The 27,505-nt window shown below is 43.1% G+C and overlaps 1 protein-coding gene across 8 annotated transcripts; it reads left to right on the top strand.

Moving 5' to 3' along the window:
* Positions 1-27,335, top strand: ZKSCAN5 (zinc finger with KRAB and SCAN domains 5). Of its 8 annotated transcripts, none has more exons than XM_086691961.1 (7): positions 1-57; positions 1,688-2,216; positions 6,911-7,049; positions 11,660-11,742; positions 12,022-12,157; positions 18,226-18,840; positions 22,356-27,335. In XM_086691961.1, the coding sequence occupies exons 2-7, from the start codon at positions 1,803-1,805 to the stop codon at positions 23,477-23,479; spliced, it is 2,511 nt and encodes an 836-aa protein (XP_086548087.1). In that variant the 5' UTR covers positions 1-57; positions 1,688-1,802; the 3' UTR covers positions 23,480-27,335. The 8 variants fall into 8 exon arrangements, with proteins under 8 accessions (XP_086548087.1, XP_086548086.1, XP_086548088.1 ...); XM_086691960.1 differs by having other exon boundaries at positions 7-57; positions 1,691-2,216; XM_086691962.1 differs by lacking the exon at positions 1-57 and adding an exon at positions 427-1,016 and having other exon boundaries at positions 12,025-12,157.
* The last annotated feature ends 170 nt before the right edge of the window (positions 27,336-27,505 follow it).

Raw genomic sequence — 27,505 nt, forward strand, 5'->3', positions numbered from 1 at the left:
GACTCCCGGGTCTGACGTCGGAGACAGGCCCTGTGAGCTCTCCGCGGTGGTGAAGAGGTGGGTGTGTCTGGAGACCGGGTGTGGGCAGAGGCGAGGAATCAGGTGAAGAAAACGAAGGACTTAAAATTAAAGAGAAATTAGGGTTGTGGGCTCTCAGGAAGGGACGAACCTACTTCGAAGTAGGGCGCAGGGCGTTGGGGGTGGGGGAGCGCAAGTTCCATGGCCAATCAGACATTAGCAACTGTTGCCGTAGCAACCACTCTGGACAGCTAAGGCCCGGTCCCTTGCCCAGACTCCCAAGCAAAGGGGAGGAGCCCGGGCTGTTTAAATGGCTTTAGGCACAGGTGGGGAGCAGCTGGCTCCGTTTCCTCCCCGGCTCTAGCGACGCTGAACCTGCGGTTGGGTGGGCGGGGAACGGCCCCGTCCGGGGAAGTGCCCCAACTCCCCGCCGATTGGCCCACAGCCGCTCCGGGGCGGGGCCTGGGGCGGGCAGCTCCCGCCTGCTGCGAGGCGAGGACCTCCGGGATTCCTAGAGAGGACTCGGAAGTGCTCTCGGCGGTGGGATTGATGGCTCGACCCCGTTGGACAGGGAACGCTTGGACTTGCTTACTTCCGGCGAGGAAGTGTTGCGAAGTGTAGGGTTCGGTTTTCTCTCCGTTTGTAGGAAGAAACCTATCTTCCCAACCTGCTGCGAGAGCTTGGTCTTCCAGGAGAGCTCCCTGGGACTGGTGCCTTGAGGGAAGAGACTGGGTTTTGTATCCAGACGGGTATCCTGTGTCTAACCTTGACCGGCCCGTTTTCCGTGTCTTTGGGGTCAGGGGCGATTCAGAGGAATACAGGTCCCAATCTGTGCTTGTAACTCAGCTTCTCTTCGGAACCAATGAAGTCTCCTGTTGGTCCGTCATGCTCTTGTGGCATGAAGGACAGGACCAGTTTTGACCATTGTAATATTTTTGACCCGTGTTGTAAGTTTGGCTTGTAGTCAAAAGGAAAGACTGCGTCTGGACTACTTAGTAGTAAGTCTTGTCCTGTTATTTATATGAAATTTAATGCTCTTCACCATTAAAATTGTATTTGGTTAGACCTGATGTCAGAGTTTTGTTGCTCTTTACGTTTTTAAAAAATGTTTACTTGTTTATTTTGAGAGAGAGCGAGTGCATGAGCAGAGGAGGGCCAGAGAGAGAGAGGGAGTGAGAGAATCCCAAGCAGGCTCCACTCAGCTCGGAGCAGGTCGTCAGGCTCCATCTCACAATTGTGAGATCATGACCTGAACTGGAATCAAGAGTTGACACCTAACCGCTGAGCCCCCCGGGGGCCCCTCTTATTTAAGTTTTTTAAACTTAAATAGACAGCTATCTTGTCTATATTTTATTTTAACATTTTTTTTAACGTTTATTTATTTTTGAGACAGAGAGCATGAACAGGGGAGGGGCAGAGAGAGAGGGAGACACAGAATCTGAAACAGGCTTCAGGCTCTGAGCTGTCAGCACAGAGCCCGATGCGGGGCTTGAACTCATGGACCGTGAGATTATGACCTGAGCCGAAGTCGGACGCTTAACCGACTGAGCCACCCAGGCGCCCCATATCTTGTCTATATTTTAAAGTAAATTACTCTGTTGAGTGGTCATCTTTAGTAGAGATGACCTCTTTGTCATTTCTTTGCTAATAATGCTTTCTAATGTATCAGTAGGTTGCACGCTAATGAAACTGCCCTTCAGAAGATTTTAAAGAGCAGAAACCAGATTTGATACAGCTAACCTGTGTGATACAGCTAACCTGGAGAGACATCCCTCTGAGTTGGAATGATAATGACAGAGTCTGGGGAAGTTATAGACTTAGACCCTCCCGCTGAGATTTCACAGGAGCAAGAAGACCTTCTAATAGTGAAGGTGGAAGAAGAAGACTGTACCTGGATGCAAGAGTACAACCCTCCAGTGTTTGAGACTTTTTACCAGCGCTTCAGGCACTTCCAGTACCATGAGGCATCAGGCCCCCGGGAGGCCCTGAGCCAGCTCCGGGTGCTGTGCTGCGAGTGGCTGAGGCCCGAGCTGCACACCAAGGAGCAGATCCTGGAGCTTCTGGTGCTGGAGCAGTTCCTGACCATCCTACCGGAAGAGTTCCAGACCTGGGTGAGAGAACATCACCCGGAAAGTGGAGAAGAGGCCGTGGCTGTGGTAGAAAATATACAGAGAGAGCTAGAGGAACGCAGACAACAGGTGAGTGGAAGAGGAGACATTAGAGCAATGAGGAAGGAGAGGAAGAGAGTTAAGTTGCTGCTGAGCAGGGGTGAGATTCTTAGCGCTCTGGTGCTTCATTCATATTCTTTTGTTCTCCTGGGATTAGGTACACTGTGGAGATTTCCTGCCACTCCAGCAAAGAGAAGCAGTATCCAGTGTGTTAACCTGGAGAAGACAGTCTGCGATTTAACTTATTTTTAAAATTACTGTATTTATCTTTTGATTGACATGATACAAAATTCAAAAGGTGCATAAGTTTGTTATGAAAAGTAAGTTTCCTCCCGCCTCTCCTTCTCTGGCTGCCTAGTTCTCTTCAGAGGCAACCACTGTCACCTGATACCTGTATATCCTTACAGAGATCTACTTTCTTCTGTATGTATAAGTGGACGTGTGGATAATATGCTTTAAAAAGCCACAGATGTGGTTTAAATCACTGTGTACTTCTGCCTCTTGCTATTTGTTTATATCTTGGTTTGTTCCATGTTGGTGCAAACAGACCTGCCTCACTCCCAGAGACTGCTTATATTCCATCGTGTGGATGGATGTACCATAATCAAACTCCTGGTGAAGGCCATTTAAGTCATTCCTTTAGATTGTTTCTGAACGTAAATTTTGCTACAATCACTGTCCTTTATGTTCATCCTTAACTGTAGAATAATAAATGCTTAGAAGTCAGATTGTTGGCTCAGAGACGATGTGCATTTGTAATTTTGACAGCTGTTGAGAAGTTGCCCTTCAGAGAGGTTATACCAGTTTTTAGTCCCAGCTGCAGGGTGTGAGAGAAATTTTTTGCTCACAGCCTGATCCCATGATGTTGCCCAACTTTTGTCATCACCAGTCTGAAAGATGCAACATTCTACTTCTGTTAAATTTTAATATGCATTTCTCATATTATGAGTGAGTTTGACCACAGAATATGTATATGTATATATATATATACATACATACATATATATATGTATACATGTATATATACATATATATGTTTTTTAATTTTTTAAAGTTTATTCATTTTTGAGAGAGAGAGAGAGCCCAAGCAAGGGAGGGGCAGAGAGAGAGAGGGGGGCAAAGAATCCGAAGCAGGTTCCAAGCTCTGAGCTGTCAGCACAGGGCCTGATGTGGGGCTTGAACTCGAGAGCCATGAGATCGTGACCTGAGCCAACGTCGGTCACTTAACTGACTGAGCCGCCCAGGAGCCCCAACCACAGTATATATTTTAAAGGGTTACATGTGTACCCTTGTTTTTCCTTCTTGAAAATTAAGCTCTACAACAAATGTGGGGTTTGAATATGAACTTACAATGCCCAGTTCAAGAGTCACATGTTCCCCGACTGAGCCAGCCAGGCGCCCTGTGTGTATACCCTTTTTTGTGATTTATCTGTTTACATTATTTGCCTATTTGAAAAAGTAAGCACTGTGTCTGTCATCTGAGGTGCAAGTTTATTTCTCCACCTTGTTTATCTTTGCTTATGGAGACTTTTGCAGGGTTTTTTTATTTTTATGTGGTCTGTTTATATCTTTTAATTTATGGTTTCTGGGTTTTGTGCCATACTTAGAAAGGCCTTCTCCACTAAAACATCATAAGAAAATTTTCTAATAGTCTCTTCTCAAGTTAAAAAAAATTTTTTTTGGTGCATGGTGTTTGGTATGGTTACAACTTTTTTCTCCCAGATGTCTGTCCAGTTGCCCCAGCAACTTGTAGAGAAATCCCTTTTTTCCTCACTCTAATTAAAATGCTGTCTTTATTACATACCAGATTTCTGCATGCATTTGGGTCTACTCACGGCCCTTTTTTTTTTTTTTTTTTAATGTTCATTTATTTTTGAGAGAGAGAGAGCACGAGCGTGTGTGGGCACGTGTGAACAGGGGAGAGGCAGAGAGAGAAGAATGCAGAGAATCCCAAGCAGGCTCCATGCTGTCAATGCAAAGCCCTATGCAGGGCTTGAACCCATGAACCATGAGATCACAACCTGAGCCAAAATCAAGAGTTGGATGCTTAACCGACTGAGCCACCCAGGCGCCCCTGAATTTACTTATGTTCTTTTAATTGTTTTGTTGATCTTATTATCTGTTCACCTTCAGTATTTTAATTACTTGAGCTCTGTAAAGGGTTTTGATATGTGGTAGGGCTACTCTTCCTCCTTCCAAATATTTTCAATATTTTCTTTTTTCCTTATAAACTTTAGAATTACTAATGTAGTTTTCACCACTCCAAAAATCCTGTTGGGTTTTTTTTTGTTGTTGTTGGGGTTGCAGTAAATCCTATGTTAATTTAGGGAAAATCAATATCTTTATTTAAAATTTTTTCTTACATTTTTGTTTTACATTTATTTATTTTTGAGAGACAGAAACAGAGTGTGAGCAGGGGAGGGGTAGAGAGAGAGGGAGACACAGAATCCGAAGCAGGCTCCAGGCTCCTAGCTGTCAGCACAGAGCCCAATGCGGGGCTCAAACCCACGAACCATGAGATCATGACCTGAGCTGAAGTTGGACGTTTAACCGACTGAGCCACCCAGGCACTCCTAAAATATTTTTTTAATATTTATTTATTTTGAAAGCGAGAGAGAGGGAGCATAAGTGGGAAGGGGCACAGAGAGAGAGAGGGAGACACAGAATCTGAAGCAAGCTCCAGGCTCTGCACTGTTAGCACAGAGCCCGACGTGGGGCTCGAACCCACGAACCGTGAGACCCAAACCCGCGAATGGTGGTGAGACCATGACCTGAGTGGAAGTCGGACACTTAACTGAAGGAGCCACCCAGGTGCCCCTAGGGAGAATCAATACCTTTATGTTGTTACCTCTTCTTGTCTTTTCTTACTCATTTAACTTGACCCTCTACCTTCTTGTTGCTAGGGTCACACTCTCTTAAGCTTTAATTTTGTTGTTGTTGTTGTTGTTGTTGTTGTTGTTGTTATTGTTGTTAGAACAAAGAAACAAAATCATGAGATCTTAGGTCACAAGAGTTTGAAGCTAATTAAATTTCCATCATTCTTTAGAGCCACTGTGCTTCGGTGTAAGGTCTCAATCTCATTACTCTTTATCTCTGGGTAAGGGGTACGTTAACATTCCAGGACATTCTCAAGCTCCTCAAGTGGTTCAGCTCACTCCATGAGGGAAGTGGGCAGCAGAGGGAATTGCTCCTGACTCTCAGCCAGACCCTTGGCTATACCGAATGTCCTCCAGATGGGAATGTCTGAATCTTTCTGTTGCTTCTGTCAGGACAGAAAGTAAAAGTTCATGGTGACATCTAGTTGCTTCTTTTTTAAGCCTAATTTGGGATATTAATAAAGAAACTTTGCCCTGCTTTTTTATAGTAATAAATATTCAAAAGTACACTTAAAAACAAGAAGTATTTTTTAAGTAGAAGATTTGCAGCAGATATATGCATTTACCTCTAATTGATATACAGCCCATCTTTGGAAGGACACAGAAAAAAAAAAATTCTTATTGGTATCAGGGATTTGAGGCCCATAGAGGGGATTTTCTTAAGGACTTCCATGGCTTGCTTTGTTTGCCTTTCTCTTTGTCTGCTGTCTGTGTCCCCAACATTGTTCCTCAACTTTATCTCCAGGAAGTTACTGTCTCTGGCAGGCCCTTTTTCCAAGCTTTAAACTTTACCCTTCTCCTTGCTTTCTGTGTCCCAGTCTCAGGGGACCTGAAGGGATGCTTTGCTTCTTTGGTGCTGATGTGCCCTGCGACATGCTTGGCATCATCTTAACTCTTATTCTGAGCGGCTCCACAAGGACACACACACTTCCACGCAGAGTGATCTTTGCCACAACTGTTTTGCAGCCGCCTCTTAATGTAACTCCCGTACCACATTTCGCCAGTGCCAAGAGGGTTAAAATTTAAAGTGCTTTGAAACCTAAGGGAGGGGGAGAGGGGGGTGGCAATTCTGTCTCAATGCAGGATCTTATTACCTGCTAGGATGCTGCTGAGTTAGTAACTTCCAGAAAAGACGGATTGTGGAGACGGGTTGTGGCAGAGTAACTGCGTGTCCCCTAGGGTCGAGCAAGAGCCCAGAACAGAAACAGGGAGTACTTACTTAGCATGCTGGACAGGAACCAGCTCTTGTCTTAGTGTTGGTCTGTCTTGAACCTGGTCTGCTAAGGAACTGAGTGTGGCTTCTTGAGCTCTATATTGACCTTGACAACTTGACTTCTCACTTCTCTCCCCTCTTCAGTAAACTTGACCTACCCTGGCCTTCTTACGGTTCCTTGACCACATCACACACCTATCTTCTACTTGAGAGTCTTTGCTTATGTTGTTCTCTTTGCCCAGAGCACTTCTTACTTTTCCCCTGGCAGGCTTCTTTTGCCCTGGAGCTGTTTACTTCAGTGACACTTTGTCGGACAAGCCTTCCTTGTCCACCTTCTCTAAAGTAGGTTCTCATCTGTTATGTATTAGGGCACTACTTTCTTCTCCTTTCTAACATGTAACAGTCTGCAATCATGCATTTATTTGTGCGTTGATATGTTTGATGGAAGTCATCTTTGACTGGAAAGAAACTGTGTTTGTTAAGCCACTGTTATGGCTTAAGCCATCAGTGTCTGGCTCATTGTAAATGCACATTGTATATTTGGCAAAGGAGTGAATGGAAGAATAGTGTGAATTTACTGGATTCTTTCTTAGCCTTCTCTACAGTGTGCTGATTGGTGTGATTGTGCTTGTCAGATCGTGGTGTGTCCTGAAGTGCTTCCTCAGAAGATGGTACCACCTGGAGTTGTTCAGGAGTCCCCCAGCCACCAGCTCCTGTCTGTGGACCCCCCATCTGAACAGGAGCCACAGAAGCCTCATCTTCTGGAGGAAAATGGTGAGGACCTACGATTCAGTGGAACAGATGGGGCTAGAGAGCGGGCATCCTGGTCTTATGGGTAAGCGGTATCTGTATGAGCGAGACTTTGGGCGGGTGGCCTTTCTGCATCTGGCAGCACTGTGAGGTTGGGAAGGGCTGGGGACCCAGAATTGAGTCCCTGGCATGCAGAGAGAGTGAGCTTGCAGGACGGCTAGGATGCGGTTCTGTTTGAAAGCTGTAATGCAGATGACGACAGTTCTAAGTACAGGCACTGTCAGAAGATCTACAGAAGTCTTTTACAAAAGTGTCATACTTGCTTTACAGCAGTTTTCCAACTCTGCACATGTTTTGTTATCTCACTGCTTATGTAAGAACAGCTCTCCAGTTTCTAATTGCATCCATTCATTTCTGGCTGCTCATTCACCCACCTTGAAGTCTTACTTCAAGCAGTTGCTTACCATGACCTGTAGAGCGTTTGTTCTCTCCTCTTTTTCTCCTTCCCTCCCCCCTCTCTCAATTTTATCAACTTGTATTAAACATGTGAAGAAAGAAAAGTGAACTGCCAAGTATCTTATTTATGGTATGTGTCCACAGGTCTATAACCTAACCAAACCCTTGCTATGAGATATATTTTAGGATTCAGAAATTTTCCGATTTAGTAAGGGAATATGACTTATATACCGTACATTACAGTACCAGCGGGATTTGAGGTGGGACTCCACAGTCACGCACACTAGTATTTCGCCAGTGAAATGTATATGTATTTACAGTAAGGGGATTAAATCCAGACTTTAAATAGCTTCACATCAGTTCTGGTCAGGTTTTTCTGTCAAATTAGTTCAGTGTCTACCTTACTGAAAGGAAGGCTTTTGGTATTTGGAGCTTTGGGATTTCAGAATTGTGGAGAAAAGTGTCATGAACCTGTATTTCCAGGTTTGGCCCCTGGCTTTCTTCTCGGCTCCCTCTAGTGATCAGGCCTTTCACTTTACATGCTCCGGGGCCCTGACCTTTTCCAGCTTTTCTTTCACTGTGGGAGTGATGATAGAAGCAGCAGCAGCAGGAATCACTTACGTTAGTGTTTACTACGTGTCTGCAAGTGTTCCAACTGCTTTACCTTTGGGAACTCATTAAACCCTCTGTTTACCAGAAAAAGTAGTCTTCACCATTTACCATCTGGGGCCAATGGATCCTTTTTATTATATATACATACACACACACGCCTATATACACACGCTTACATACATACGTATATATGTCATTTTACAGATCATTTACAGAAGAATCAAAGGCTAATAAAAAAATAATTTTAAGGAACTTTTAATGAGAACTGAACCTTTTTATATCAAGTACATTTTGGTAATAGAAACATAAAAAAATGAAAGACCACTGTCACACAATACTATCCCTTTAGCGAAATAAATACTGTCGCTTTAGCAAAGTGGGATGGTCCAGGGTCTTGTTGCAAAATCTTGGCCTGATGAAGTCCTTCCTGTTGAATAATTCGCTGGATGAGAATGTCATATTTCCTTTTCAAAATCTAGTGTTTATCGTTGATTCTTATGTTTGAGAAAAGTTACCTCTGATAGTATTTGTAGACTCCTTCGAAGATTTCCCCTCTGGGTTCAGTTTCGTCATTATTGTGTAGCGTGTACTTCTCTGTTCTTCATATTGTCTTCTTACTTCATCTATTAAAAGTGCAATGTTATCTGCTGCACATTTTCTTCTCTTTGCTGATATGGGTGGAAAATGAAAAATTCTGAATTTTCAGTCATCCTCAGTGAGAGCTAAAAACAGGCGTCAAAGTCTTATACCTTCTTGATGATGATGCAAAGCCCTGGGCAGTGAATTTAATACTTGGAGAATAGTGAAGAATGATGATTTATTTCACTATTACATCATCCTAAGTATTTCTTTTATTCTCCTCTATTTTCTCATTATTTTAGTTTGTTATGCTATCATTGGGAATAATTAATGAGTAATATTTAGTAAACATGTGGTAATTCATAGGATGATGAATTAGAAAAATGTTTTATGATACAAGGAAAATAAGATCACTCAGATCTCAAAATCTACCCTAAATGTGTAGGAGAGTCCAATGGATCCATATAGAAATTACAAGACAGAATGAGGTTTATTCTATTTTTTTTTAATGTTTATTTATTTTTGGGAGAGAAAGACACAGAACATGAACAGAGGAAGGGCAGAGAGAGAGGGAGAGGCAGAATCTAAAGCAGGCTCCAGGCTCTGAGCTGTCAGCACAGAGTCCTACGTGGGGCTCGAACCCATGAACTGCAAGATCATGACTTGAGTTGAAGTCGGATGCTTAACCAACTGAGCCACCCAGGCGCCCCAGGTTTATTCTCTTTTTTAATACTAAGATAAATTTTCATTTTGTTCTTTAGTAGACCTCTAAAGAAATAAGTCATGTAATTCTAGTCTTTAAAAATAGTTAAAACTGTTCAAAAAAGAAACCCCCAATCCCAAATTGTGTCTAATACACCTAGTTGGCATACCAAGGGTTAATGCTCGCACTAACCCAGTGGAATAGCTACGACTGTTACACTCATGTTAGAAATGAAGCAGCTGAAGCCTAGAAAGGTGAGGTAATTCTTTCAAGGTCACAAAGCTGTTAAGTGGCAGAGCTGGGGTTCTTTTTTTTTTTTTTAATTTTTTAACATTTATTTATTTTTGAGACAGAGATAGACAGAGCATGAACGGGGGGAGGGCCAGAGAGAGAGGGAGACACAGAATCTGAAGCAGGCTCCAGGCTCTGAGCTGTCAGCACAGAGCCTGATGCGGGGCTCGAACTCACGGACCGTGAGATCGTGACCTGAGCGAAGTCGGACGCTCAACCGACTGAGCCACCCAGGCGCCCCAGAGCTGGGGTTCTAACCCCAGCAGTCAGCTCCAAATTTATACTTGTACCTTTCTGAGCTGGGCTGCCCTTGCCTTTCCACGAGTCCCTCCCAGGTGCAGACTCCTGTCCTCCGAAAATACTGTTCTCTTCCTTCTACTGGCAGCGTCTCATCACACCTTCTGTTCTAGGAGCTGCTTCTCTCCTCTGCCCTGTTAGCCAGACCCAGTGTCTTTTTTTTTTTTTTTTTTTGGCCAGTGTCTGCCTTCTGACAAAATTGCTATGTTTGTTTTGTGTTTGTTTTGGTTTTTGATTTTTACACACTGGAGTCCTTATGCCTTTGAGAGCACCAAGGGCTGGTTTCCAGGCCCTGGGACCAAGTTGAGCTTGAGAGGGGCGAAGTCATTTGCTTAAAAGCTAAAGAAACAGAAGCTTTCATAGAAACTTCATAAAATCGGTGTAGTTGTTTGGAATGTAATTATTATAATTATTCCAATTGTAATACTTAAAATCAAAATTGCTGTTTGAGTATAGACTACATTCATCCCTTTCTTCAAGTCTTACTTTGACTCTTTAGCCACACTTCTGGTTTCAGATGCCATCTTGGTTTCTGGCTTTCATCTCTTAACCATTATGTCCTTTTTGTGTCATTGCCTATTACTTCCTAGTTCTTGGACGGAAGCAAGCTACATAAGCACATACATCTTTGGGATCAGGGAAACCATAGCAATGTCCAAACTGTCAGGCTGAAGGTTTATACTAGGTGAGTCTGTCCAAATCAGGGCATACATAGACAATGAGATCGTATGCACCATGAATCTTGGACAAAGAACAAGCAGAGGTGACAGCAGGGGGTCGGAAGGTCACCACCATCTAGAGATCAAATCCTCCAGGCATTGCACATGCAGTTCACTCTGCCTGGAAAGCACCCTCAACACCCTAACCATCCCCCACCCCCCGCCCCCGCTACTTCCCAGAGTCACTTCTGTGGAAGGGCTTTCCTGATGCTCCCACCTCCCACTCTCCACTCCGTAGGTGCCCTGCCTCTGTGCTTCTATAGGAACTTGGGTGAATTTCAAGTATAACACTTTTACCCTGAGCAGGAAGTAAGTAAGGTTTATGTGTCTGCATTCCCCACTAGACAGTGAAGTTTTTGGAAGGCAAGAATTGTTTTCTGCCTATTCTTATAACACATGACTTAGTGCACACTAAATGGCTATCAATCGACCTTGGTAACTTCTTGAAGGAAGAGAATGTGGGCTAAGGCCTTGCTGATGAAAGCATGGCCCAGGAAGCAGCGCCAGCATCACCTGGCTTTGTTAAAAGCGTAGAATGTGGGGGCCATTCCAGAACTTTTGAGCCATGTCTTCCCTGTACCAAGACCTCCAGGTGATTTTGTTTGCACATTAAAATTTGAGAAGCCCTGGGCTCTCATTAGTGTGTCAGCTTCACAAAGATGTGGGACAGGTTATTCTTTGAGATGACCAGATTTGATCTTGGCAGAGCAGATTGAATCCCTTATAGGTGAACAGCACAGTCTGAGGTCACCAGCAGGGATTAGCCTGACCAGAGCAGGGAGTCTAGTTTTTTTGGGGGAAGGGTCAGTGTCATTAGGTGTGGGAGGAGCCACAATGTAGAGGGTCTTGACAGCCAAGTAGAAACATTTGGCCTTGCTGCAGCAGGGCCCCATTGTGGATTCTTGAGCAAAAGTGGAACATGCTGGCAATTGGAACTGGGTAAAGATATTCTGACACCTCTTTTTCTCCCCCCTCAGCCCTACCTGCTCTCCAAGTTCCTCCCCTTCCCCTGAAGGACAGCCAGGAGCTGACAGCCTCACTTCTCTCAGCTGGGTCCCAGGTGAGCCGGCGTCCCAGTGCCCGCAGTGAGGACCTGTGTCTGTTCTTGGATGAGGAGCTGCCCTAATCCTGACTCTTTATCAGGAGTTCTGTCTCTCACTACAGACTGGGCCCATCTTGGGTTCCTACTTGAATGTCTCTTCCTGTTCCACCCCGTGTGCCCCTCTCCTCTTTGAAGCACAGTCCCTCCTCTGTTTTTTCCCTTCATGCTCCCACTTCTTCCCCTCACGCCAAATTTGCACATAGAGAATGGGAATTTAGTGGAGATCTCATGTTTCAGAAGTTGGTGAAAATTGAAGATGTGGCTGATGTGGCTGTATCCTTCATCCTGGAGGAATGGGGACATTTGGACCAGTCTCAGAAGTCACTCTATAGGGATGACAGGAAGGAGAATTATGGGAGTATTCCTTCCATGGGTAAGAATTATTTCATCTGCATGGATTAGGACATCTTCATTTTGTTACAAAGAGTATTTCTGGCACATCTTATAAAAGCATGTATGTTTTAATTACTATGACTTTGTTTATTTATTTATTTTTTTCTGTGAAAGAGTAAATCAGTGTTCCTGGTTTTTTGTTTTTTCTTATTCAGCTTATTCTGATTATTTCCATCTTAATTAGGGTATGATTGAAGTCTGATGATACTTAGGGGATAGTATTTAGAATCCAGCAAATGTTCTCTTTTTAGTGCTTTAAAATAAAAGAGCTCAATACTAACAGGTTTTGCGTTTTAACAGATTTGTAGTAGTTATTGTACTCTATTCCTTGACAAATTGAATAATTCTAACTGCATACTTCTCACTTGCAAAAACATCTCAGACTTTGCTGAATGGCCATTTATTAGAGTATATTTGACCCTTGAACAACATGGGGTTAGGCCCACCCCCCATGCAGTTGAAAGTCTGAATATAACTTCTGACTCCCCCAAAACTTAACTACTCAGAGCCTGTTGCTGACCTGAAGTCTTACTGCATAGTTTATGTATCATATACCATGTTTACTTCTGTGAAAGTGAGCCAGAGAAAAGAAAATGTCATTAAAATCATAAGGAAGAAGAAATACATTCAGAGTCTGTTTTTATCAAGAGAAATCTACGTATAAGTAGACCTGCACGGTTCAAACGTGTGTTGTTCAAGGCTCTTCTGTAGGTATTACAGTGACTTTTCTCCAAGGCACAGGTGGCTAGTTGTTCACTCCATTTCCATTCTCAGATCACTGGTGCCCATTTCATGATGTTCACCTTGGCATCTACATTTTACATGTCCCATCCCTTCTTGAATTTGTGTCCCAAATGAGATTTTGAACCTGTTCCTAAATGACGATCCTAGAAACTGATACTCATTTATGCTGCCTAGAGCATTATAAAAGTCTCAGCACTGTGGCAAGCATTTTGAAACTAACGGCTTTTCTGCTTTCGAATGAATTCTTTTAGAAGAACCACTATATATCAAGCACTCTAGTAGACTTTAGATGAAAGACATATATAATGCCAAATTTCCTTTTTTTTTTTAAAAAAAAAGTTTATTATTTATTTAAGTAATCTTTACACCCAGCGTGGGGCTCACACCCATGACCCTGAGATCAAGAGTCACACCATCCTCTGAGCCGGCCGGGTGCTGCATATAATGCCAAGTTTCTTTTGAAAAGCATTATACCAGTTTATGTTGTCATAAGGGTTTTAGTTCACTTACAGGTTTTTATTTAAAAAGTAAAATTGGGGTGCCCGGGTGGCTCAGTTAGGCGTCTCCTTTCAGCTCCGGTCATGATCTCATGGTTTGTGGGTTCGAGCCCCACATCAGGCTCTCTGCTGTCCACACAGAGCCTGCTTCAGACCTTCTGTCTCCCCCCACAATCCTCCCCCACGCCTCCCCTGCTCACATGCATGTTCTCTCTCTCTCTCAAAAATAAAAACTTTTTAAAAAGTAAGCAAAATTGACTTCTGCTCTTTTAAATTTTACATTTCTTCTAATACTAGTGATAAATATTTGTATTTCTTTGACTTATTTGTACTGGCCCTCTGTGGCTTTATCTGTTCACATCTTGGTGGGGGGTTTTCATCTCAAGGAATTATTTATGCGGCACATATGTTATATGTAATGCAAATACTTTTTCAGTCTCTTTAAATTAAATGCCTCACTTGTCTAATTTCAGTCTGGTAGTATCATTTTATCTTTTTCAGTTACTTTGCAGGGATTTAATGGGTTGGCAAGAGAGAGACAGAGCGTGAGTGGGGGAGAGGTAAAGAGAGAGGGAGACACAGAATCTGAAGCAGGCTGTAGGCTCTGAGCTGTCAGTACAGAGCCTGACGCGGGGCTTGAATTCACGAGCCGTGAGATCATGACCTGAGCTGAAGTTGGACGCCCAACCAACTGAGCCACCCAGGCGCCCCTATACAGTTCTTTTTTATACCATTCTCCAAGCAATTTTAAATTTGTACTTTCTGATTTTTTAAAAAATCTATTTGTTCATTACAACATATTTATAACTCCAGTATCTTCTTCTACATTAAGAACATGTTTGATGATTTCTGCCCCCTTAATAACATCTCTGGGAAGGCCGCATTAGATTATTTTCACACCAGTGTGTTCCTGATACTCTTGAGAAGGTCACGGGTTTTTTTTGCTTAATTTTTTAACGTTTATTATTTTTGAGAGACAGAGCATGAGCAGAGGAGGGGCAGAGAGAGAGAAAGGGAGACAAAAAATGTGAAGCAGGCTCCAGGCTCTGAGCTGTCAGCACGGAGCCCAATGTGGGGCTTGAACTCATGGACTGTGAGATCATGACCTGAGCTGAAGTCGGTTGCTTAACTGACTGAGCTACCTAGGCACCCAGAGAAGGTCAAGGTTTTAAAAGTATCCATCAGATCCAGAAATGAGATTTAAAAAAATAGATGTATCTTGGAAACAGCCATTTTGAGGAGTGTCAGGACATTGGGGAACAAAAGACAGTTTCTTTGTAGGTTGCAAAGGAATTTGAGAAAGCTATCATAAATAAACTTCCAAAAACATTGTGAAGGAAATGGGAAAGAGGGCTGATCAGTGCAAGAGTACAGGCTTAGATGGATACATTAGTTTTGTATGTTTTCTTTGTCAATGGCAGATTTTTTTAATGTTTATTTTTTAATGTTTATTTATTTTTGAGAGAGAGAGACACACAGAGTACAAGTGGGGGAAGGGCTTAGAGAGAGGGAGACAGAATCCGAAGCAGGCTCCAGGCTCCAAGTGATCAGTACAGAGCCCGATGTGGGGCTTGAACCCACGAACTGTGAGATCATGACCTGAGCCAAAGTCAGACGCTTAACTGACTGAGCCACCCAGGTGCCCCTTTAATGTTTATTTTTGAGAGAGAGTGTACAAGTGGGGGAGGGGCAGAGAGAGAGGGGGACAGAGGATCTGAAGGGGGCTTTGCACTGACAGCAGTGAGCCCAGCAGGAGGCTCAAACTCACAAACCATGAGATCACGACCTGAGCCAAAGTTGGACGTTCAGCCGACTGAGCCACCTAGGTGCCCCTCAATGGAAAAGTTTTAAGCATACTTAAATGCAACTGGAAAAGAACTAGGAAGGAGTGAGTTTGAAACATTGAGACAAGGAAGAACAGGTCATTGATGAGGGCAGTCCCTGGAAAACAGGATGGCATGAGGAGGTCCAATCCAAGATCCAGAAGGAAGGCTTGGCCTTGGCCAGGGAGAGAGAGACACCTCTTCTACCAAGAGGCAATGGGAGGGTGACAGAGGAAGGCTGCCAGCAAGTTTTTGATTGCGGCTGTAGGATGTTCAAGGAGCTCTGGAGTGGATAGCTTTGACTCTGAAATAGACAGTCACCTGTTGAGAATGAGCAGGTGATGGAGGAAGTGGCGAAGTAGAGGTTCGTGTGCAGTGGAGAACTTTGGTTTGGAAAAGGGCGTACATGCACGTACTAAAACATTCTGCAATAGTATGAATGGGTATAAGGTGAAAAGTGAGTCACCTACTCCGATCCTCAATCTTTTGGTTTCCCTCAAAGAGGCAATGACTGTTGCCAGTTTATGGATTGTATCTCTGAACATAGTCTGTGTATATGTGAGTTTTTGCAAAAATGATAGCATACCATACACACTACTCTACTTTTTAAGTAACAGTGATATATCTTGGGGGCCACGGTGGAGAGATATTTTGATGTAGCTGAAGAGAAAAATGATCAGGGAAAGGAGCCATCCTTAGGAATGTAGAATGCCAGACAGGGCACTGGTAAGGTTGAAGAATCTGTAAAGCACCAAATCTGCCTGATTGGGTGTTTTTGTCTACACCCCACCCCCCACCACTGCATTACTTACCAGCTGGGCATAGCACTGAGCGAGGAGCACAGTTCTCTGTCAAATACAGAAATAAATCAGGAGAATCAACAGAAAGCTTATCATGAATGTGGAGAAGAAATGGGGAAAGAGGAAAAAAGCAAATCTAAACCCATTTGTGTACCAACCCGTATAATCGCCTTCTCTGGAAAAGGGCAGTTCATTGTACCAAAGAGGTGTGTTGGGCTAGTCTGATTTTTCAAATTTGCCACTGGAAAAAGAAAGCCATGAGCTTTTTGGACTTGTTGGAAGGGAGAGAATTCTAATAATACAGTTAGCCTAAGCAGATGTGAATAAAAGAAAAAGTATTACTGGGATGATGGAGATTACCTGCCTATTTAAGTGGGCAGGAAAAAAAGTGTCAAAGGTCTGGTTTTGTGATAGAATTTGTTTTGATTATATGTTTGTGTCTACTATTAATGTGTTTTTTTTTTTAGGAAGAGAATTAAGTAAAAGGAGTTATAAGAAATTAAAATCAAAATTTTCTTTATGGTGTAAGAATTATAACTTCTCACTGTGTCAAAAAAGGGTAGTGATAGTATCTACCTCAAAAGGTCATTGTAAGGATTAAGTGCCATAAAATTGTAAAGCACTTGAAGGCACAGTGCCTGGTCCACAGTATGCATTCAGCAAATATTAGCTCTTATTACCATCATTCTGTAATATCTGAAAACAACTTTTCTGTTTATATAAAAAAAATCTTATTAGAAAGCTCTTAATAGGCTATGATCTCTCTCTCTCTCTCTCTCTCTCTCTCTCTCTCTCTCTAGCATATAAAAAATAATATTCCCTGTTTTTTAATGATGGAAGATTTGTCTGTGCAAAGCATATTAAATGTCGGTGCTTCAAGTGAAGTGTAGGTTGCTGATCCAGTTGCCCAGGGACATGATTGCCATGTGTTCAGCATCTGTACTCACTAATGACTATTGGATGTTAAGCTAGCTTTTGACAGTAGTAGATTCTTCTCTGGGTATAGAAAGAATATCTTTTTTCCTTTATACTAATTCATACCAAACTGAGATTCTTTGGGGATTAAAAAAGCTGGAAATATCTTTCTTCTCCAGGCTATGAAGAAACAGGAAGAGGAAGGTGAATTTTGGGTTTGCTGCATAACCCAATAATCACATTTTATTAGGAATATTTATTTATTGGGGCGCCTGGGTGGCTCTGTCGGTTAAGCGTCCGACTTTGGCTTAGGTTATGATCTCATGGCTTGTGAGTTTGAGCCCTGCGTCGGGCTCTGTACTGACAGCTCAGAGCCTGGAGCCTCCGTCTGATTCTGTGTCTCCGTTTCTCTTTCTGCCCCTCTCCCACTCATGGGCTCTCTTTCAAAAATAAACATAAGAAATTTTTATGTATGTATGTATGTATTTATTTATTCATTTTTTTTCTTTTTAACGTGTTTTTGTTTTTGTTTTGTTTTTTTAATTTTTGAGACAGAGAGAGACAGAGCATGAACGGGGGAGGGGCAGAGAGAGAGGGAGACACAGAATCGGAAGCAGGCTCCAGGCTCTGAGCCATCAGCCCAGAGCCCGACGCGGGGCTCGAACTCACGGACCGTGAGATCGTGACCTGAGCTGAAGTTGGCCACTTAACCGACTGAGCCACCCAGGCGCCCCTAAAAAAAATTTTTTTAAAGGAATATTTATTTATTTATTTCTAAGTTTATATATTTATTTTAAGAGAGAGAGTGTGAGTGGGGGAGGAGCAGAGAGGGAGAAAGAGAATCCTAAGCAGGCTTTGTGCTCTCAGCATGGAACCTGACACAGGGCTCGATCTCACAACCCTGGGATCAGGACCTGAGCCGAATTCAAGAATCGGATATTAACTGACTGAGCCACCCAGGCACCCCTTGTTAGGAATATTTAATACTGCACAGATATGCACAAACAGGTACTGTAAATACCACACCAAGAGGATATCACCTTCATTAAATAGAATGACTGGTCTCCCAGTCATCTGTTTGATGCAACTCTTCGTCCCCCCGCCTGTTTCTTCTTGAGGAATCTTCATCCCATCTCTGTGGCATAAGGCTGCCTTTACCAAGTCATGCATTGCTAGCATGTGTTGCTTTCGTAATTACCTGTATCTCTCATTTTCTTTCTTCCAGTATGGAAAATAGCTAATTTTTCCATTTTCCTTCTATCATTTCAGATTATGAGTCTAGGAATGACAACGTGGAACTCATGGTAAAGCAGATTTCTGATGATGCTGAAGCCCACTGGGTGACGTCAGCAAGCACCGAAAGAAATGTTCCCCAGAGTCAAGGGTTTGGAGAAGTTAGTGATCTTCACGGCATGGTAGAAAGGTGGCAGGTAAACCCCGCTGTGGGGAAATCAAGGCAGAACTCTTCCCAGAAAAGAGATCTTGGTGCCATCACAGATGCTAACCGTAAGCAAAATACAAGCACAAGTGGTGAGAGAGGTCACAAATGTAACGATTGTGGTAAATTTTTCCTTCAAGCCTCAAACTTCATTCAACATCGGCGAATCCACACTGGAGAAAAACCGTTTAAGTGTGGTGAATGTGGGAAAAGCTACAATCAGCGTGTGCACCTGACACAGCATCAGCGTGTCCACACTGGCGAGAAACCATACAAGTGTCAGGTGTGCGGAAAAGCCTTCCGCGTGAGCTCGCACCTTGTCCAGCATCACAGTGTGCACAGTGGGGAGAGACCCTACGGATGTACCGAGTGTGGGAAAAACTTTGGCCGGCACTCCCATCTGATTGAGCACCTGAAGCGCCACTTCAGAGAGAAATCCCAAAGATGTATGTAATCAGCACTTGGTGTTTGGAGAATAAGTGCAGGCAAAAATAGTTTTCTTAGCTTAGAGCAGCAGGACAGATGGGTTGTGTACTGGGGACAGTAGCTAAGGGGCAGAGATCATCGTCCATTTTGTTACGATTTATGTTGTAACTCATTGTCCAATTAGTAGGCAAAATTCTATGTCCTCTCCACCGTCCCCACAACTTCCCTCTGCCCAGAGGTACCTGCTTTCAGCTCTCTTGCCTGTTTCTTAATTCTGTATTTGTAAAAATACGGCTATTGCCTGACTCACCAATTTTATTTTTTTTTTAATTTTTTAAAAACATTTATTTACTATTGAGAGAGAGACACAGAGCATGAGCATGGGAGGGACAGAGAGAAGGGAGACACAGAATCCGAAGCAGGCTCCAGGCTCTGAGCTGTCAGCACAGAGCCTGATGTGGGGCTTGAACTCACAAACTGCGCGATCATGACCTGAGCCGAAGTTGGGCACTTAACCGACTGGGCCACTCAGGCGCCCCTGACTCACCAATTTTAAATGTTATCTTTTTCCTTTCTGTTGTAGTAAATGAGGGTTTTGGCTCTCTTGCATGCTTCCTTCCCTCTTTCCCTTTTTCCCAATTTAGACTATTTTACTTATTTTAAAACAATAAAGTAATCCTAGAATAGGAAGTTTGGAGGAAAAAAAGCAGGAGGAAAAAAAATCACTCATAATCCCACCATCCTAACTAATATAACTGGTATTCTCTAGCATGTTTCCTTCTATTTTTTCATAAGCTTATCATTTTAATTTTTTTAATGTTTTTTTGAGAGAACATTTTTTGTTCTCTCTCTCATTTTAATGTTTTGAGAGAGAGACAGAGCACAAGTGGGGAGGGGCAGAGAGAGAGGGAGACACAGAATCTGAAGCAGGCCCCAGGCTCTGAGCTGTCAGCACAGAGCCCGACACGGGGCTTGAACTCACGAATTGCGAAATCATTACCTGAGCCAAAGTCGGACACTTAACCGACTGAGCTACCTAGGCACCCCTCATAAGCTTATTTTTATGTAGGTGTACTTGTAGAGTACAGTTAAATATTAGACACACATTGTTCTGTGTGGTTCAGCCCTCTTGTTTTTTCTTTTTTCTTTTTTTTAATTTATTTTGAGAGAGAGAGAGAGAGAGAGAGAACACACGTGCATGTGCGTGCATGTACCAGCACGGTAGGGAGAGAGAGAATCCTAAGCAGGCTGCGTGCTGTCAGCGCAGAGCCTGATGTAGGGCTTGATTCCAGGAACTGTGAGATTATGACCCAAACTAAAATCAAGAGTTGGACACTTAACCAACTGAACCACCCAGGTGCCCCACCTGTTTGTTATTTCTGACAAGCTGCCACTCTGTGGGCACATCAACACTTAATTGTTCCTCAGTTGAACTTTTAATTTTTTCTCTTTTGTCCTGATAACTGTACCTGTGCCTTTTTTTAAATATTTAAGATTATTTCCTTATAGTAGATGCCCAGAAGTGGAATTAGTGGATGAAAGGCCAAAAACATTTTTATGGGTCTTGATAAATATTGCCAAATTGCTTTTTCAAATAGTGACCCCTATGAGAGTGTCAGTTTTACTAAATTTCTCCCAGGGTTATCAGAAAAAAAATTTTTTTTTTTTTTTTTTAACAAAAACACAAATTGAGTAAGCAAAAGAGAAGTCTTTGCTGTTTTCATTTTCATTAATTTGGTTATCAGTAAGGTTGAACAATTTTTCCTATTTACTTATTTTTTTTGTTAACTATTCAAGTGACATTAAACTTATATAAGGATGAGATCACTGTCACCTATGCTGTGAACTTAAAGGCTCCTCTTAATATTTTTCACATAACTCTTAAAACTGTCTTATAAGTATTTATTTTTAAATTCTGCCTTTGGGGTGCCTGGGTGGCTCAGTCAGTTAGGTGTCTGACTCTTGATCTCAGCTCAGGTCTTGATCTCAGGGTTGTGAGTCCAAGCCCTGCATTGGGCTCTGCGCTGGGTGTGAAACCTACCTAAAAAAAAAAAAAAAAAAGTAATAATAATAAATGAGTGAATGAATGAATGAAAGAATTCTGCTTCTGATGTCCCCAAGCCCGGCTACCTGTCATTCACATTAACAGTCACCACCACCTTTTCCATCATGCAGTAGAAGTTTATGAAGTTCACAATGTCTTTAAAGTTGAGTTGACCTTAGCTATCTCCTCAGCCGGTTCCATCCCTTCTGCTTGGTGGATTCCTCATTGGGGGAATCCATCCAGTAGCACTCCAGACCTGGAAAGCATTTATTTTAAAATAGTCTCTTTTCAGGGTGCGTGGGTGCCTCGGTTGAGCATCCAACTTTAACTTAGGTCATGGTCTCATGGTTTGTGAGTTCAGCCCCACATTGGGTTTTCTGCTATCAGCATGGTGCCCACTTCGGATCCTCTGTCCCCATCTCTCTGCACCTTCCCTGCTTGTGCGGTCTCTCTCTCTCCCTGTCAAAAATAAATATAAACACTAAAATACAATAATAGAGTCTCTTTCCTTTTGTATCTTCTCTGCAGTTGTTCTTATGACTAATTTCCTATTAACACTCCCTACCCCTGCCCCCAGCATTTTTTTTTTAACGTTTATTTATTTTTGAGACAGAGAGAGACAGAGCATGAACGGGGGAGGGTCAGAGAGAGGGAGACACAGAATCTGAAACAGGCTCCAGGCTCTGAGCTGTCAGCACAGAGCCCGACGCGGGGCTCGAACTCACGGACCGCGAGATCATGACCTGAGCCGAAGTCAGCCGCTTAACGACTGAGCCACCCAGGTGCCCCTCCCCCAGCATTTTTTGATCAAAAGAGGATATTTTGCGTGCTCATTCAGCCATAATTATGGAGAGCCTGTAGTGCTGGTCTCGGTGGGGGGGGGGGGGGGAGCAGGGGCGGGCAGGAGCGGACAAGAAAGGCAGTGAGCATTCACAGGTTCAAGCTGTGGGGGAGGGGGAAACTGCAGATGTAGTGAGGGCTAAGGGCGAGGAGAGTGGAGATTGATGTCTCACCTACCCTCTTGACAGTAGTTTTTCCTGACTCGTTTCTCTTTTGCCCTGGCTCCTATTCAGGTGTTCTTTCCAATTCTGTATCCCCCTCATAATCCTTTGCTCCCCATTCCTCCAGTTTTTGTCTGCTTGCTCCATCCAGCTGTGTTTTGTTCTGTCTCATTCTGTCTGCCTGACCCATGTTTGCATTTCAGAATGCCTCTCTCTCCTTCCTGTATAGTCAAAGTGTGGTACTCACGTTAGCGATAGCCTAGCCTTGGCCATCCTCACCACCCTGCTTAGTGAGCCCCTTCATCTCCTTCTTTTCAGTGGACAAATACCAAAAGTTCTTTCACTCCCGCTGGCTCAGGCATATACACGTATCCCCCTTTGTCACTGCCCTTCCATCGTGGTTTCACCTGATTATCCTCTTTTTCCTGGCAGCGTGTCCTTCTTCTGTAAAAGAACTGGTGCCATCTGCATTTCCTCTTTATTCTTTCAGGCAGTGACAAAAGAAGTAAGAATACAAAATTGAATGTTAAGAAGAAAATTTCAGAATTTTCAGAAGCAGACATGGAACTATCAGGAAGAATCCAAAGGAATGCTTCTCAAGTGCAAGATTTTGGAGAAGGCCATGAACATGCAGGCAAGTTGGATAGAAAGCAGGGAGTTCCCATGAAAGAGATACTAGGACAGCCTTCTTCAAAGAGGATAAATTTCAGCGAAGTCACATACATGCACAAAAAATCATCCACAGGAGAGAGACCACATAAATGTAATGAATGTGGAAAAAGCTTCATTCAGAGTGCACATCTGATTCAACATCAGCGAATACACACGGGGGAGAAGCCATTTAGGTGCGACGAATGTGGGAAAAGCTACAATCAGCGTGTGCATCTGACTCAGCATCAGCGGGTCCACACTGGTGAGAAACCCTACACCTGTCATTTATGTGGGAAAGCATTTAGAGTGAGGTCTCATCTTGTTCAGCATCAGAGTGTGCACAGCGGGGAGAGACCCTTTAAATGTAATGAGTGCGGCAAGGGCTTTGGGAGGCGGTCACACCTTGCTGGGCATCTGAGACTCCACTCTAGAGAGAAATCCCATCAGTGCCATGAATGTGGAGAAATCTTTTTTCAGTATGTTAGCCTCATTGAACATCAGGTGCTCCACATGGGTAAGAGAAATGAAAAAAATGGCATTTGTGAGGAAGCATATAGTTGGAACTTGACAGTGATTGAAGATAAGAAGATTGAGTTACAAGAGCAGCCTTATAAGTGTGATATCTGTGGCAAAGCCTATAGTTATAGTTCAGACCTTATTCAGCATTACCGAACTCACACTGCAGAGAAAACCTATAAATGTGATATATGTAGAGACAATGTTGGCCAGTGTTCCCACATAAAACATCAAAAACCCTACTCCAATGTGAAATCCCATCAATGTCATGAATGTGGCAGAGCCTTCACTCTGAAGTCCCATCTTAATCAGCATCAGAGAATCCATACTGGTGAGAAACCCTTTCAGTGTAAAGAGTGTGGAATGAGTTTCGGTTGGAGTTGCAGCCTCTTTAAACATCTGAGAAGTCATGAGAGGACAAATCCCATAAATACCTTAAGTGTCTAGATGTTTCTGGTGTAGAACAGCTCTTACTCAAGTTTAGGAAAGCCTTCCTAAGGGAAACCTTACTTCTATGTTGAATGTAATAACAACAACTTCAAGCATTTTCTCCAGCATAACCGTCAAACCTACTGATATGTTGAAATCCTTCAGTTAGAACTTAGGGACGCTGGAGAATCCACAATAAATAGATATGTTTGCTTTCCCCATCAAGAAATGCTTTTGTTAGCAGCTTCATGCTTAAGGATCTAGACAAGAGAGCACCCATGGATAATGGTGGATGAAGGAAAGCCTTGAGATGACACTCATTCTTCTGTTGAATCTCAGAACGTTGACACTGAGAAAAGCCTCATGAATGCAGTAGAAATAAGCTTTATTTGTAGTTTCTGCCTTGTTTGACAGCTTCTTCAGGGAAGAACACAGTGAAGGGAAGAGAGAACTCTAAAGCATGATAGCTATTCTGGTACCTCAGCAACCAACCTTTTCTAGAAATGATTATCCCAGCCACTAGAATGCTCCAGCCATTGTTCTCATCTTGAGTATTAAAGCCTTTGAAAAGAAATTGACTTAAAGTATTTATATTCTGGCAAAATTGGGGTTCAGAGGCTGGATGGTATGTGTTCCTGCTGCATTATTTAGTCTCAGACTTCTCCATGAAACCTCTACCTTGTTTTTGTTTTGATTCTACTAGTGTCAGTTGGCTAGGAGTTAAGTGTGTAAATTCAGGAGAGAAACCGTGTTGGTTGGTCACATCTTGAGGAGAAGGGAGAGGGACCTTAGGGGAATAGAGAAGAGAAGACAGGCCAAACTGTGGGCTGGTTTTTATTATGTTACCCACAAGAAAGAAGGCAGCTGTATCCAGGGAAGGAATTGGACCAAGCTGAATTAAGAATCTTGGGTGCAAGCAGTATGTGTAGCAATTCCCAGTTGCCCTGGAGATAGACCTGCAGAAGATAACAGTGTGCAGAATAAGTGTCAGTTTGAGTTGCAGTTGGGTTGGAAAGTAAACAGTAATTAGGAGAAGAAAGGTACATGGTCTGGTTAGCCCTGCCTTGTGGGAAGGTCTAGGGGAAAGAAGATGACATGGGTAAGTTAATTTGAGCCTCTTTGCTAGAGACAGGAAGAGAGTGTGCCTCTGGGCACTGCTTCTGCTGACTGCTGGGCTTACAAGAAACACCCAATAGATCCTGTTGACTGTGTATGTTGTATGCCGGTGCCCTGCCCAGATCCCCTTACCAAATTGGCCTGCCTGTCCCCCAGTTACTCTGAGTTTTAGCTGCTGGGTGCTCACCACTCTCCTCCTTCTCCAGACACTCTGGAGAATTGTCCTCAGATGATGGGAGCTGCCTCGCTGGAGTTATCTGCCCTCCACACCCCCTAGTCAGTGGCATTAATATGGGGTCCAAAAGGCTGATTCACTAGGTCTCAGTGGGGGATGGGAGAACCCATGGTTCAGTTTATGCTCCAGAACCCTCCCTTTGTGGGTCAGGCCAGACTTTATCTGAGACTACATCCATGTGTGAGTATCACAGGGCCTCATTAGTAGCATTTAAGGAGTCCCCTGCAAACAATCACAAATGAAGGTCCAGGTGTAAGACTTAATTGAGAACGAAAACTGCAGTGAAGACTATCGTTAATGTTTATTGAGGATTTACCATGTTCTAAACATCATGTGCTTTACGTGGATCATCTTGAATCCTCATATTAATGAGGTGGTTTTACTTAGCACCCTCATTGTACAGTTGGGAAAAACTGAAGTTTCGAATAGTTCATTCAGTTGCCCAAAGTCACGCAGCCAGTATGTGGCAGAACTAGCATTTGAACCCAGCCAGACCACTTTGCCTCCAAAAGCTAAGCTCGTAAGCACTAACCTGTATTATGTCTTACATTATTAAACATCAAACAGTACAAAGTGGTGAAACTCTGTTTTTGTTACCTGTGTGAAAAACTTTTGATCCAAGATAATGATAAAATCATAAAGTTAAAGAACCTTGAAAAATTGTGCTGGGCCCCATGCGATCATCAAACCCAACCTCCCACCTGATGGAGGAAGCCCCAGTTTTCTGGCACGTGTATGTAATAGATGCTTAATAACTGTTAAACTGGAGGAGACATTGGCCTGGCAATTGGTTATCCAGTTTCTGCATGAAACCCTTTCAGTATTAGGGAGTTCATTGCCTCCTAAGGCAGGCTCTTACATTTTAAAACTACTCTGCTCACCAAAAATGTCTTTCTCAGCTGAAACTATATTGATCTATAGTCTTACAGCTTTCTCATTGCTCCTAGTTGCAAAAAAAAAAAAAAAAAACACCCAAAAATCACAAAAAAACAAAACAAAAAATTTAAGACCTTATGATTTGAATGTTTGAAAAGTTTTTTGCTGTTACTCAGTCACCACATCCATCATAGCCTTCTCTTCCAAACCTCCAAACTCCTAAACAAAGTATTAGAGTTATACATTTTATTTCCTTAAGTTTGGACAATTTAGAGCAAGATTTGTTTACTTGAGGTGCTACTTCCTTGTCCTTGTTAACATTAAAATATTGGAAAGGACTAAGGCAAAAAAGGAACAGAACAGAATCTGTGTTCCAATTACATCAGTAAATGGGTGCTTGGAGCATGTTGGTTGAATTGTATAGAAGTGTTTGCTACGGTGCTGGGGCCAGAGATGAAGCCTATGATTGATTCTATAAAAAATTTGTGTTGTTTTTACAAAAGTACCAGAACCATCTGAGTGAGTGCAACTAGGCCCCGGTCATTAGCTTGAGGTACTTTCCCTGCAGAAGGAGCTTGTGACCTGCACCTCACACCCAAGAGGCTAGATGCCCCATCGGTTTCCTGTTTCTTCTCATTGGCGAGGAAATGCTTCTAAACCTTAGTCTTTTCCCCACCCTGAGAAGGAAGCTAAATTCCCCTAGATGTGTAGAGGAGGGCTCAGGGAGTCACCAAGACCACCGAGACCTCCACGAATCAGGGGGAGTGGGAGGGTGGGACTGTGAGGCACTTCCAGTGGGCTTCCGGGATGTGTAGGGGTCGTGAAGGCCTGGTGTTCTGCTCACACTCTCGGAGCTCTGGTCTTCAGGTAGCAAAGGGGTCACGAGATCGCCCCAGCAGGATATGGAGAGAAGCGCCTCTTCCCCTGCCCCCACCCAGCCCAGCTTTGTGCTTTGACAAACCTAAACGATGGGATCTTCCAGGAAAGGCATTGGAAACAAAACATAAGACCTTAGCATTTTTGTGCCCTTGTACAGAATCCTAGAAAGACTTCACCAGTAAGTCCAGTTCTGGTGGCTTGGACCTAAGGAGAAAGATCATAACCTAGAGAAGGTCCAGAAGAAGGAAACTACACCAACTAGGGGGGACCACAGATCTGAATCTGTCAGCTCACATGTAGTAGAACTAAAGAGATACTAGGGGTGCCTGGGTGGCTCAGTCGGCTGAGCGTCCGACTTCGGCTCAGGTCATGATCTCACAGGTCATGAGTTCGAGTCCTGCGTTGGGCTCTGTGCTGGCAGCTCAGAGCCTGGAGCCTGCTTCGGATTCTGTATCTCCCTCTCTCTGCTCTGCTCTCCCTTGCTCACACTGTCTCTCTTTCAAAAATAAATAAAGATTAAAAAAATTAAAAGAACTAAGAGATACTATTCAAAATCAGAATGATACAGGGAGAAAAACTAAGGGTAATAAAGAAGTACCTACAGAGATACAGAAGATATAGCACATAAAAAATTACAGATATTCAAGGATAAATACTAAAATGGAGGCACTAGCATGTTTTGGAATTGATGTCAAGGACAGTTTTACCTCTTTACTTCTGTCTCTTGGTACCTCTGAGCATAATAAATCATGAGTTTGGTGCAGTATAGCAACTGTTCTATCCTTGGTGGGAAATAATACAAGTACAGTATGTATCACTGATTGTAAGTGTGACCAGGAGAAAATAGGACCGCATTAGCACAAACCAGTCACTGTCTAGATAAATTTTCAGCTTAATCCATTGGGGTTAAAATCTTGTTTCTAAAAGAAACACAAAAG

This window comes from Puma concolor, chromosome E3 (genome assembly GCF_028749965.1).
Source record: "Puma concolor isolate L17-30 chromosome E3, mPumCon1.1.hap2, whole genome shotgun sequence".
Taxonomy (NCBI): Eukaryota; Metazoa; Chordata; class Mammalia; order Carnivora; family Felidae; genus Puma; species Puma concolor.